Source organism: Crinia signifera, chromosome 9 (genome assembly GCF_055691185.1).
Source record: "Crinia signifera chromosome 9, ASM5569118v1, whole genome shotgun sequence".
In the NCBI taxonomy this organism is placed as follows: Eukaryota; Metazoa; Chordata; class Amphibia; order Anura; family Myobatrachidae; genus Crinia; species Crinia signifera.
In genome coordinates, this window is record NC_139225.1 from 38,513,494 (window position 1) to 38,526,841 (window position 13,348).

Here is a 13,348-nt window from a genome sequence, read left to right on the forward strand (position 1 = left end):
AGGGTAAATACTGGCTGCTTTATTTTTACATTGCAATATAGATCTCACTTTGAAGTAAAACCCCACCCAAATCTAATTATCTCTGCACAAGTAACACCTGCCTCACCTGCAGTGCACATGGTTTTGTCCATCTAAGAAAGATTTTGTCAGAAAGAGTGAACTAGAATAAGGACCTCAGTTCCTGCTGGAGCCTGCTGAAAAATAGCCCTGACTGCATACATAACTTAATACTGTACAACACTGTTAGGGATTTGTGGAAAATGCACTATATACATAACATAATAATGTACTATACTATTAGGGGTGTATGGAAAACGCATTATGTAAATAACATAATACTGTACTACACTGTTAGGGATGTGTGGAAAATGCGTTATATACATAACATAATACTGTACTACACTGTTAATGATGTGGGGAAAATGCACTATATAAATAAAAACACTGTACTACACTATTAGTGGTGTGTGCAAAATGTGTTATATACATAATATAATACTGTACTACACCGTTAGGGATGTGCGGAAAATGCACTATATGCATAACACAATACTCTACAATACAGGATGTATGGTACTAGAAGCCTTAACTTGGTAGCACCTCACATTATGTTAAAAAATATGGTGTGCAGTCCAGTCCCCCCCTCAGAGCCGGCCCTAGCCTAAATTATGCCCTAGGCAAGATTTTGACTGTTGCCCCCTAGCACCGCCACTAGTTCCGTCTCTAACCCTGCTCCCCTTTCCCAGCATCATCAACCCTCATCATTGCAGTCATCATTTTGGTGCTCCTACCCGCAATATTTTAAATAGAAACAGTGCACCCATTCGGTGCAGAGCCCAAACAGGGGTGTGTTCTTGCTGGGAAGGGGCATGGCCACACAATAGTTCCCCCAATTCAAATTATGCCACACAGTAGTGCAACTTTATTCACATTATATCATGCGATGGTGTCCCTTATTCACGTTACATCACACAGTAATAACACTTTACCTCATGTACATTACTCCTCATATTATTCACATTATACCCTTCGAAAAAAATCCTGAGAAAATATTGTACAGTATTTTAAGCACCTCCATGGCCACACTGAAACCCAGCACAAAGCAGTGTGTGCTGGATAGAGAAGAAGAGCTGCAGCTGCTGCTGTCACTTAAGGGGACGGGGCCCGGGGCCCCCACTGGGCCCTTTCATCAGACTTTGGCCTGGGTAATTTGTACCCCCTACCACATTCTCTAGGCACCCCTGATAATACCACACAGTAATGCCCCTTACACATGACACACATTATTAATGTCCTTATAACCATAATGCCCCTTACACATTATGCCAACCTTTATTAATGCCCTTCATACACATAATGACACAAATAATGGCCCTTACACATATGTCACACATTATTAATGCCCTTATACACATGACACACATTATGCCCTTACACATGTCACACATTATTAATGCATTTATACATGACACACATAATGCCCCTTACACATATGCCGAACACTATTGCACAACCCACCCACCCGCAGACAGGACTCGCACAGCCGCTAACAGCCTCACTCACACACACAAAATAGGCATGCTGCATATCATTTTAATCAGCAGAAGCTGCTGATGCCCCTAGGCATTCCAAATGCCCTAGGCAATTGCCTAGTTGGCCTATGCCTAAGGCCGGCTCTGCCCCCCCTCTTTCCATAATACTGTACAACACTATTAGGGGTGTGTGGAAAATGTGTTATATGCATAACATAATACTATACTACACTGTTAGGGATGTGTGTGAAATGTGTTATATACTTAACATAATACTGTACTGCACTGTTAGAGATATGTGGAAAATGCATTATATACATAGTATAATGCTCTACTACACTGTTAGGGATGTGTGGGAAATGCACTATATACATAACATAATGCTGTACTACACTGTTAGGGATGTGTGGGAAATGCACTATATACATAACGTCATACTGTACTGCACTGTTAGGGATATGTGGAGAATGCATTATATGCATAGCATAATACTGTACTACACTGTTAGGGATGTGTGGGAAATGCATTATCTACATAACATTATACTGTACTACTCTGCTAGGGGTGTGTGGAAAATGCACTATATATACGTAACATTATACTGTACTACACTGATAGGGGCATATGGAAAAAACGTTATATACATAACATTAGACTGTACTACACTGCTAGGTATGTGTGGAAAATGCACTATATACATAACATAATACTGTACTACACTGTTAAAGATGTATGGAAATTGCACTATATACATAACATAATTCTGTGCTACACTGTTAGGGGTGTATGGAAAATGCATTATATACATAACATAATACTGTACTACACTGTTAGGGGTGTATGGAAAAATGCACTATATATATAACATAATACTGTACTACACATTCTACTGACTCCATTGTGCTCTCATATATTTCTTCCCTTATGTATGGTTTTAATGTGTTTAACATATAAACATACCCCCCTCTCCTTCCACCTAATCACAACCACATCGCCACTGCTGGCAACCAATCATTAGTTCATTTCTACCTGTTCCTGACCACCCACATATAATTTATAAATTATTTTCTCTCACCTTTCCGTCCTTCTAACCCCAGTCCAGCATTTCTGGGTCACCGTAACAATTAGCCCACCGGTGCAATCTGGTGGACCACAATAGCTAACACCCATCATTGTGTATCCATGCTTATTTCCTATGCAAGCATGACTCTCCTATCATTTTGACTGTCAGTAACTACCCAGTTTGTTTTATTCCAAATGTAAAATGCAATGGAACTTGCTGCACTGTTACAGCGCCGCTGTATAAGAAAATTTTAATAACTAAATAACAAATATAATAGGTCATCTCATATTTGCATCAGGTTGCTCCTCTATGGGGGAGATTCTCTAAGCGAAAAATGCGGTAAAAACCCCGTTATCGGGGTTTTTACCGCATTTTGGGATGCTGTAAGCATCCCCCACCGGGTTACTGTGGCGGGGGGCATCGCCAAAAAAATCTGGCGATGCCCCATACCGCAACCCTCCGCCGCCCCACGCAGACCCCCCGCCGCCCCGCATCGCCCCCTCACCTGTGTCCGGCCAGCACAGAGCTGTGCTGCCCGGACCTGTGACCTCCTCCCTGCACTGATCCTCTTCCGGGTGCAGGGAGGAGGAGAGCCCGGCGCAGCAGCGCCAGGTGTGTGAGGGAGGGGGGAGCCGCCGGGACCTGCTGGGACCCGGCGACTCTCACCGCAAAGGACAGCTCTTAACGCAAGAGCTGTCCTTTGCCTTAATTATCGCATATGTTAGAACATATGCGATAATTAAATATGCGATGGGCGGCGAAGGGGGGCGGAGATTCTTAGAGAATCTCCCCCTATATGTGCTAACAATTATGTAAATAAGCCCTTATTGTCTTTGACTAAGAACGCCCCTTCCCTACCCATCCCAAATCTGTAGGGGAAGTCTGAATTGAAAGCCAGAGACTCACGTAAATCTGCATAGGCGTATATGCGAGCCTCCATTTTCTGCACGAGGCAATTTCATACAGAACCTGGGGGCCGGTTCAGACCCGACCACACGGCCAGAGTCCAGGTAAGCCGCTAGAGGGAATTCCCGCCTTGCTAATTAATATGATTGCTGTGGGAATGGGTGTGTACGGCTACAAATGTTTTTGCAGCTGTGCGAATATGTTCAGAACCCATCGTAACAGGCTCACCATCGAATAACCTTTACAATGGGCACAAGTCATCTCAGGCTCAGCGTAGCCAGAGACTCATTCGGTGGTGCGATGGAAAAAGGCATATATGGCTGGGAGCTGATGTCACACATTGTCCCATAAAACGCTCAGGCACACCTAACATTTCCCAAGACACTCCCAGCGTTTTCCTAGGCACACCAGCGTTTTTCTTAGCACTCCCACTAAACAGCCGGTTTCCACCCCCAGAAGCCTACTCCATGTCAGCTGCCCTGCACATGGTGTGCATATAGAAAGAGTAGCAGGATTCATCACAGCACTGCCTCGCACATACATACTGCGACCTGTAGGCATGCACAGTGCATCAATAATCGCCCCCCTTGCAAATACACGTGTAGTGCTCAAAAAGCATCAGCCCCTTTAGGTTTTATTTTGCCAGGAGCAAATGAACGTTTTGGTATGTTGTTTGGAGTGTGGTAGGAAACCCAATCAAACATGGGTAGACTCAAGACTGCAGACTAGCAGTCGCTTTCCATGTTTTTTTTTTGGTTGGAAATTTTTGAAATACTGTAGCAGTGGTGAAGCTGTGCGTCATGTTACGTCATTGTATTATGTATGTTGTTTCTCAAGTATATTTTCTGTTTTCTTTTCTTGTATTGCACTGTCTTTTAAATGTGTCTTGTTTGTAAAAACATTGCCATACTATAATCAATGTATTCATATAACAATGTTACATTTGTTGCACCTACTATGTGTGATGTCTGTGAATGAGGTTCATGCTTCAATAAAAAAAAAAAAAATAACATGGGTAGACTCCACAGAGATAGTATTGGTAAAACATTAATTAACTAATACTGTACAGTAGGTCTAGAGTCAGCAATATGATGTTAAAGCAGCAATCATTTACACTGCAGAAACCAGTTTGAGTTTGCAGTGTAAATGATTGCCACTTTAAAAAAAACCCTGGAGATTTCTTACCAAAATATGATTCTCTCACCCTATTACATATCACCCGATATCTTTAATCTGGACCCATCTATGAAATATATTTGAAGATGTACCTATCTATATGAATTCCTCATGTTTACAGATGCACTCTTGCGTACACTGAAGGGCCATACACACTGGGCGACTATGCCCAGCGATAATCGCTATCATCGCTGGGGGTAAAGCCGCTCAGTGCTTTCCCCCAGCCTGGCGCCGTCAGCGGGGAGAGGACGGGTTTGCATAGCGCAGCCGTCCTCAAAGCCGCTCATCTGCTGGTATTACCAGCAGATGAACGGCTTTCCCAGCGATTATGGGGGAGCGCACAGCAGCGCTCACCGCCAGGTCCAGAGGTAAAACACATACCATGTGACAGTTTTATATGATTTATCGGGCTGATGGGTCAAAATCGTGTGCAAGAAAATTGACACCCTAAATGACAATGTATGTTTGCAAGTAACTTATAAGTTCACATGTGTGAAGTTATAAATTCATGAAGCATTTCAGCAGCTATAACAAGCTGTCAGCCTTCTCCAGTCATAATGACCAGCGTGTGCCTTTTATGTTCTCTATGGACAGAATCTGCCTACACCAACACCTTCATTGCTTCTGTTCCCTATTCCTTGGTGATTAGTACATTAGGTTACTAAAAGAATGCACACAGTTTTGAACCTTCTCCTGCCAAAACCAGGGGAACACCTATGGCACGTATTATATCATGTGAGGCACAAGGGAGCGTTTGGGGTAAATTTACTAAAGCTTCTAAAGAGGACATGTTGCCCATAGCAACCAATTAGATTATATCATTAATTTCTCTATTGCATTCTAAAAAATGAAAGACAGAATCTGATTGTGTGCTATGGGCAACATCACGTTTTCATTTTTGGAAGCTTTAGTAAATTATATTTAGAATCTAAAGCTTTATCATTTATATAGTCTATATCACTCCTATATCCTACACCGTCTTCTAGGGTTTTATTATTATATTTTATTATGGCATGAAAGTTTGAAAAAGCCAATAGCCTCTTCCCATAGGTGCTGTGCTGGCTGAGGGGCGGGGCTCCGTGCTGCAGCGGGCGGGAAGCCGCGGCCCCGCCCCATCCCCTCTACAATGAGACCAGCAGCCCGCGTCACACACATACACACACACGGTCGCTGCGAGTGTAGGCTTGGCGCGGTGACGTCACCTCGCCGCTGCTCCCGATCCGGCCACGCCCCCTTTCCCCTCCTCAGCCTGTGGAGGAGCCGTTACAAAATGGCCGCCGCGCCGAGCGGAGAGGAGAGACTGTGAGTGCTGGGGACCCGACCGGTGTGTTTGTGTGTGATTGTGTCTCTCCATCCCCCTTCCCGCTGTGCCCCCCCCCGCCCGCCATTGCGTCCCTGTGTGTGTGTGAGAGACAGAGAGAGAGAGGGGCGGGCCGCGCACGGTGGTTGAATATCTGAGTCTGGGGGGCGGGGTTGTTATGGAATAAAATGTCACTGTCAGATACCCCCCCTGGTCCTCCGCGTCGGTTTGGGTGCACGGGCGGTGTGGCACGGTTGTCTCTCACCCCCCTCCCTGCTGCCAAGATTGGCATTTGTTCAGTGCGTCATTGGGCTCACTGTTACTGGGAGGCCCCGACACTTCGTGCACCGTGTGTGCCAGGGGAGTCCGGGGCCTGGGTAAGTGGGGCACACCCCTCTCTGGGCATATGTTGGGGGCAGCTTACATGCTGTCTCCGTATGCTCGATGCAACTTTCCATTTACAGCTGGCACAGGTCTGTGCAGGGCGATCTAATGCTATGTTAATGCTACGTAGGAAAAGGATGCTGTCATACTACAAATAAACATGATGCTGCTGTCATAATACTCTATATACCGCATGTATATGCAATAATGATGAATGTTCCACATAAATATAATACTGCCTGCTCCCATATATAATGTTGCATATGTTAAACACTTAGTGTAAAAGTGATTATTTAACATATACCATGTAAAGGTTTTCATACGCTAGTGCAATGTGGGCACAATTTCGACCCATTAGGATGATATATGGTGTGAAAAGTGTCACATCGTATGTTTTTCAATCCAATGTGTGGTCCTGTGCGCATCCGATTATATCCGGAGATAGTCACTTCTGCAACAAGGATTTGTTGTATTCAGCAGCAGTAAATGGGATGCAATACCTTGTATGCAAAAGAACCACATACAGTGTATTGCATGAGAGTGAGCTGCTGCGTCAGTTACCAGGGTGTCACATGCGATACCTTGCACTAGTATATTGGCGACTTAAAGCTGGCTATACACTAGAACGTTGTCGAAGACGAACACACAATTTCAACAGGTTGTGCAATCGATTGTGTGCCCATCGTGTTGTATATTGGTTCAATGCGTATGTCGAGAGGTTGATCCTCAGATCATACGTGCTGCACGTCTGATCAGTTGTGATTGGGTGCAGATCATGAGTTAGTTTTTGCACATGCGGTCGTTCAATGGATAGTACGAATCGTGTCATTTGACTGGCATTTTCCTGGTCGCTGTGATACCTGCAGTCGATCGATTGCATGCTACAGCTTGATCGTATGATGCATCGTTGACACATCGTGTGTCAAAAATGCCCCAAATCGTGAGTCCAGGACTGCCGGGGTGTTCAAGGGAAATAGTGACACAGTCAGAATCGCAAGCTGGTTGTTCTAGTGTATGTATGGTCATCTTTAGAATGACTTTGAATCTTTAATCTGCAACTCCAGCATACTGGTCTTAATACTGTCCATACATCTTGAGTACAATCATGCATTTTCGATAAATTGCAGTGCCAAATTGCACGGATCACACACCAATCGCATGTGTCACCTGACGTGATGCACGGGGACGTTGGTGGAATCTCGCATCTCAAGATATTATGTGCTGCAAATAATGGTGCCCATACATATGTGCGATTATATGCAATACAATATCACACTGCAATTTCCTCTGATGCTCCCTGTGTGATAAATCGCATCTGAAGTGCTTTTGTTTCACATTCGATACAATCATGCGATAAATGTCATGCCGCTTGTAACCTGAAATTAGGTGATGGAATAAGGGCAGGGCTATCTGGCTATGTATAAACTGACAGATCGCACATCGCATTGCTATAAATCGCATGCGTTTAACCACATCGATGCAATATATCTTATGGGGTATATTCAATGATTTTTGTGAGCTGTCACAGCTCGCTCGGTAAGTATTCAAATGACCACAGCACACGCTGTTTCCCCCATTTCTAGGTTTTTGCAGCGACGGGAAAACATCGTCTGCGGCCACTAAAACAGCGAGGCTCGCGGCTAAATGCAGCGCCTCCCTGTATTAGCTGCAAGCCTTGCTGTTTGGGGTCCTCTGACAGTGAGGATTCCCCGGAACGTAGAATAGGGTGAGTGGGCAGCTGGAGCTAAATGGCAAGGGTCACTTGTTTTCGGCGAGCCCCGCTGTTTAACCCCCTTGCCTATGTGCAGCACATATTATACTGAGATGCCAGTTTGACCAGCAACCGTGCATCGTGTCGGGTAACTCATGATTGGCATGTGATCCTTGCAGTTTGTCACTGTGATTTATTGAAATTGCATGATTGTACCCTATATCTCACAAGGTGTATGGGCACCATAAAGTGCAGCAGGTAAGATCACAGGTTCCATCTTACAACCCACGGGTCTGCGCATCGGATTGCAATCACACCAAAACACCTCACAATGTGCACACACAATGCATCGTACAAGCCATCAAAATTGTGCATTCAGCCCTGAAATCGTTCTAATGTACAGCCAGCAAAATGACGGCCATACATTAGATCGATATTGTGCACGGTTTTGACGGTTCCTACGATCGATTGTTTGCACATGTTGAGGTATATCGTATGATGCATGGTCCTGCGGGTGGAGAAGTCGCTCCACTGATCATATGTGCTGCATGGTTGATCAGTTGGTTTTGCTTGCATTCATAAGCAGATTGTATTTGTTTTATAGCACATACGATCGATCGATCATATGATCCACATTGTATGCAGGTCGTTCTATTGTATAGCCACCTTTGGACTATCATCTTAATATAGCAATATAATGCTGTAATAATACTGTAGATGCCGGATAAATATGTTGTAATATTAGTGCAAACCTCATATAAATATAATGATTAAACTGTAATATTACGGTTTCAACAGTAATGTAAAGTTGTAATAGTTCTTTTTTTGCTACATTTATACATTGAAACAGGAGTACTGTTATACCGTGTACTCCACATGAATATAATGGTGCACATACAAACATGAGGTGGTAATAATACTGCATACATAGCATATAAGTATGATGCGGTAATCATATTATATACTTCACATATGGTGCATGTTTGCTTTGCATGACCTTATCCCTCATTACTCAGTTGTGCAGCTTTCTGTGCGCGTTGCTTTTTTCCTGAGCGGTTTGTTACCTAGAAATATAACCTGGTTTTATAAAGTGTACTTATATTGTTATATTGTTCTTCAGTTGGTCGTGCCTTGTCTAGTTTTACAAATAGGTCATCTCTGTTCTTTTTCCATCTATAAGGTTGCTGAAATGTGGAGAGAACGCAATGTGGTTAAGCTTCGGGAATGAGTGCCTGGAGCTATTCAATTAGCCGCGCTATAAACACATGACTAGAGAGTTTCTTATGGCAACTGCCCCCCCCTTCCTTCCCAATGTACATGCAGAAATCTGACTTGCCCCGGTGCTAGTTACAGGCTTAACGCTAACAGCATTGCACCCGGGCACAAATTGCTCAGTCCTGGACATTGGTGGCACTAAACTGCATCTCCCAACTTGATTACAAGGTGCAATGCGGTCACTTGGAGGTAAATTTACTAAGATGGGAGTTCTATTGAAGATGGGCTGTTGCCCGTAGCAACTACTCAGATTCTATCTTTTATGTTCTAGAAGGTGCTAAGTAAATAAGTAGAGTATAATTGATTTCTATAGGCAAAATCCCATCTTCAATAGATCTCCCATCTTAAGCTAAACAACAGTGTTCAATTGAATACCCCCCACATGGAATTTTGTCTCCACATAGAAAACTTATGGATGAAAAGTACACAAATGACCTGCTTGTAACAATAAACAAGGCACAAACAAGTTGAGATGGACATAAACACGCACTTTTAAAAACCCATCTTCTGTTTCTAGGTACAAATATGCAAAGAATAAATGTAGTGTACACAGGACCCAATTCAGACAAGTCGGACCTAATGTCTCCTGAGCTCCCCGGGAGAGCTCACTAACGATTTGGCACTGATGTGCCATTTTTTAAATGCGATATATCGCATGCGTTTTACTCCATGTCATTTCTGGGGAGCAGCTGACAGCCTATATTTAAAATAAAATAAAAAGTGAAATTCTGCCGCTGCTGTCTGCAGTGTCCGCTCAGCACTTCCCAGACATTGCGGACTGACTGTCCCACCCCTGCACACAGCCCTGACCCCAGTCTGCCTGCCCCTTCACATAGGTGTGTGCCAGTGGTGCTTCACCGCTGGCACACACCTACGGATCTGACCGACACATTGTGGGAGCTGAAAAGCACCCGGGATGTGCCACTAATGGGTCTGATCCGACAGGTTGAACGTGCAGCAGGTTCAATCTGTAGGGTCTGACCCGATGCACATGGGCCGTGCATTGGGTTGGAGGGATGTCAAACATCCGATTTGGGCCGATTTGTTGGCCTGATCCGTCGGACCAAATTGTATAAGTGTATGGTCACCTTTAGGGGCAGGATGAAATCATGCAAAGAAAACATGCACATATGTGAGGTATGTATTATCGGCACGACCGTACCTTGCTGATATGTGCACATCCCCGGCGCTCATAATGTAAAATCAAACCAAATCCCCATCGTGTTACATAAGTATTGATAGATCTAACCATGTACAAAAGTCAGGTAACAAATTAGTCATCTTTTGTCAATTACATTTCTGTACTGGGGCCTACACATACACAGGGCAATTATCTAACTAGATCGCTTCGAAAATGACTCTACATGTAGGGGCATAGCGATAATGATGCGCAGCCCACCTCAGGGCTGGTCGTGGGAGCATGCTTCCGATGACCGTCGCTCCGTACACACCGGGATATAGTCGCTCAGCGACCATATCCCTGGCAATTATGGCTGGATCGCCCTGTGTGTACAAGGCTATACACTGGAATCATTTCTTTTTATTAAAGTGAGGTTGTAGAGCAGGGCAGGTAGTGGCGTATTGCTGATTATTACTTTTTTTTTTTTTTTACCTGTCACATTTTTGTTACAGTTTGGTGGTTGCCCACAATATATTGCTCAGTGTCCCTTTTTCATCAGTGACTAGAGCTGGTCGCTGATTAAAAGCAGATACTGCCGGGGGAAACAGCTGATTGCTGGGGGAAGCCATACACATGGGGATATGGTTGCTCAGCGACCATATCCCCAGCGCTAATGGCTAAAATCGCACCATGTGTACAGGGCAACGCACACAGCTGTGATCAAAGATTTCAGTAGTTCTACGTGTATGTGCGTATGTTTTCAGAATTGCCTAGCATCCCTGTGATCAGAAATATGTCCACGGCACTGAGCTTCTCTGTGATTAGGTAGACCGTTATGAATGGCCCAGAGCCATTACTTTATCTCATGGAGATTGAGGACGGAAGTGAACGGCACTGCCTTCCAGGAAAATCTAAATGAAGAATGGCTTAGAGGTTGGTTTTGTTTGCACGGCACAATATCTGCGTATATTGAAGTTAAGGCAAAGGCTGCATTATATCATTGCAATTCAGGGCTAGTTGTAGCTCAGACTTTGGTGCAGAGTCTTATAGCAATGCTACTGATTCAGTTGTCATTCAACTTTGAAATTCCACAGGGCAGCGGGCGGACACTCTTGAACATTAATTATAAAGGAAGTCAGACATTTAAATCATTTTTAAAGTATTTAAAAAATATCAAATAGCTTCAAACACCAGCAAATTTTACATTTTCCATAAAATGATCACATTACAATTTTAAATGGCTCATTCTACAAGAAAAAACTTCAAAATACAATATTTTCCAATATGTACAAAGGGATGAACCATTGATGTAAATAAATGCAGCTGGAAATTGTACTGTAAGTAATTCTGCTTCTAGTTGTAATGGAAACATCAAGGGATATTAATGAAGACTGGTGCAAAGGTAATGGGCCATACACACGATTAGAGACCCATTTTAAACAATCTGTCTAGATCACTAGAAATGAAGGCCACGGCCCTGCGCAATCCCGCGCTGTGCTGTCGGCCGACTAGTTTTATACTGCATGCAGTGTAAATCTAGTCATCGCCAGTGTTCTCTCTATTGAGAACACGGGCAGTGACCGATTGCTGGTGCATCACTGTGTGCTGAGCGGCCTGTGCTAAACGATCTTTGCTTAACTAGATCGCTCATCACACTGCTGCCTTCGTCCCGTGTGTACGGGGCATAACTGTATTACAAGATTCTCTGTTTTGTGGGCATAGAATCTACATCCATTTATTACCAGTTATATAACAAGCCCATATTCTGCAGCACTTTTTACCACTGCTGGTAGGCATTGCAGTGTAAACGTTGCAAATCCCGAATCCTACCTGGCTTGGATCCATGTTCCAAATACCGGGTCAGATCCAGGATTTGGGTGTAAAAGGGGTATTAGTCTACACATTAGGTTGATTGAACTCCTTAAAAAGAAACACAAGTTTTGCAGCTTTGGGTTTTTTTTCCCCCGATGCTGGCCGATATTTCCACTCTGAAATATTGGGCAGGACCATCATTGAAATCCCAATCTGAATTTGTGGAAAAGCCTGCTAAATTTGCGAGTTGGCCAATCCATGTCTTTTCAAAATGTCGTAATGTTTCTGAAAGTTGGGGGCAAAAAATGGAAAACATTGAATAGATTGAATGCTGATCTATTCTACAAGAAAACTGCAGATATTTCCTATGTCTGTACCCAAATGGTATCTCCAACTTGACTGCACCAAACCAAATGTGGAAAATATTTTTTCAACTGAAGCTGATATTGCTGTTAGTAATTGCTCTACAGCTTTCATATTTTCTTTTACCAGCTACAGTTTCTGATCCAATGTGAATTTTCCACCAATCGATTTCTGCCACTGACGCAACATAATGGTCAAAAAGGGTCATTAGACAGAGTAAAAAAAAATATTTTTAACTGAACTAGTGTTGGTAGAAGGGTATTAGAATGCAGATATTGTTCTTTGGCAAACTTAAAAGCTTTTCTTTTTTTTCTGTAGTTAAACAACTACCACTGTAATGTGGGTCCTTCAAGTGTGATATACATAACACAGTTTCTAAACCCTACTAAACAATGGGCTCAATATGAAGAGTCCAAACTTTCTGTACATTTCAGCTCGGCAGATCTGGTCTGGCCGGTCCCATCAGACAGGAGTAACACTTGAAAAAGCTCTGTCAGGTGCACCGGAGATACAGCTTCCTACGCTAACAATTGAATTACCCCTAAGCTGCATGATTTGTTACGTTCTCAACAGATTTATAGATGTTGAATAGGTAGTTTATGATATTTGTGGGGATATTATTATTCCAGCTTTTGAAAGCTTGAGTTTGATGAGGCAAAATGTCTTAAATTAAATGGCAGCAAGATATTTAGTAGCTTGGGCCAAC

General features: G+C 43.4%; 1 protein-coding gene across 1 annotated transcript in view; it reads left to right on the forward strand.

Moving 5' to 3' along the window:
- Positions 1-5,827: 5,827 nt before the first annotated feature.
- The window catches only part of MECP2 (methyl-CpG binding protein 2), a 55,576-nt gene continuing 48,055 nt past the window's right edge, over positions 5,828-13,348 (forward strand). The window contains exon 1 of the mRNA XM_083158872.1: positions 5,828-5,979. Coding sequence (XP_083014998.1) covers positions 5,948-5,979 — 32 coding nt within the window. The 5' untranslated portion in view covers positions 5,828-5,947. The remainder of the gene's footprint in view (positions 5,980-13,348) is intronic.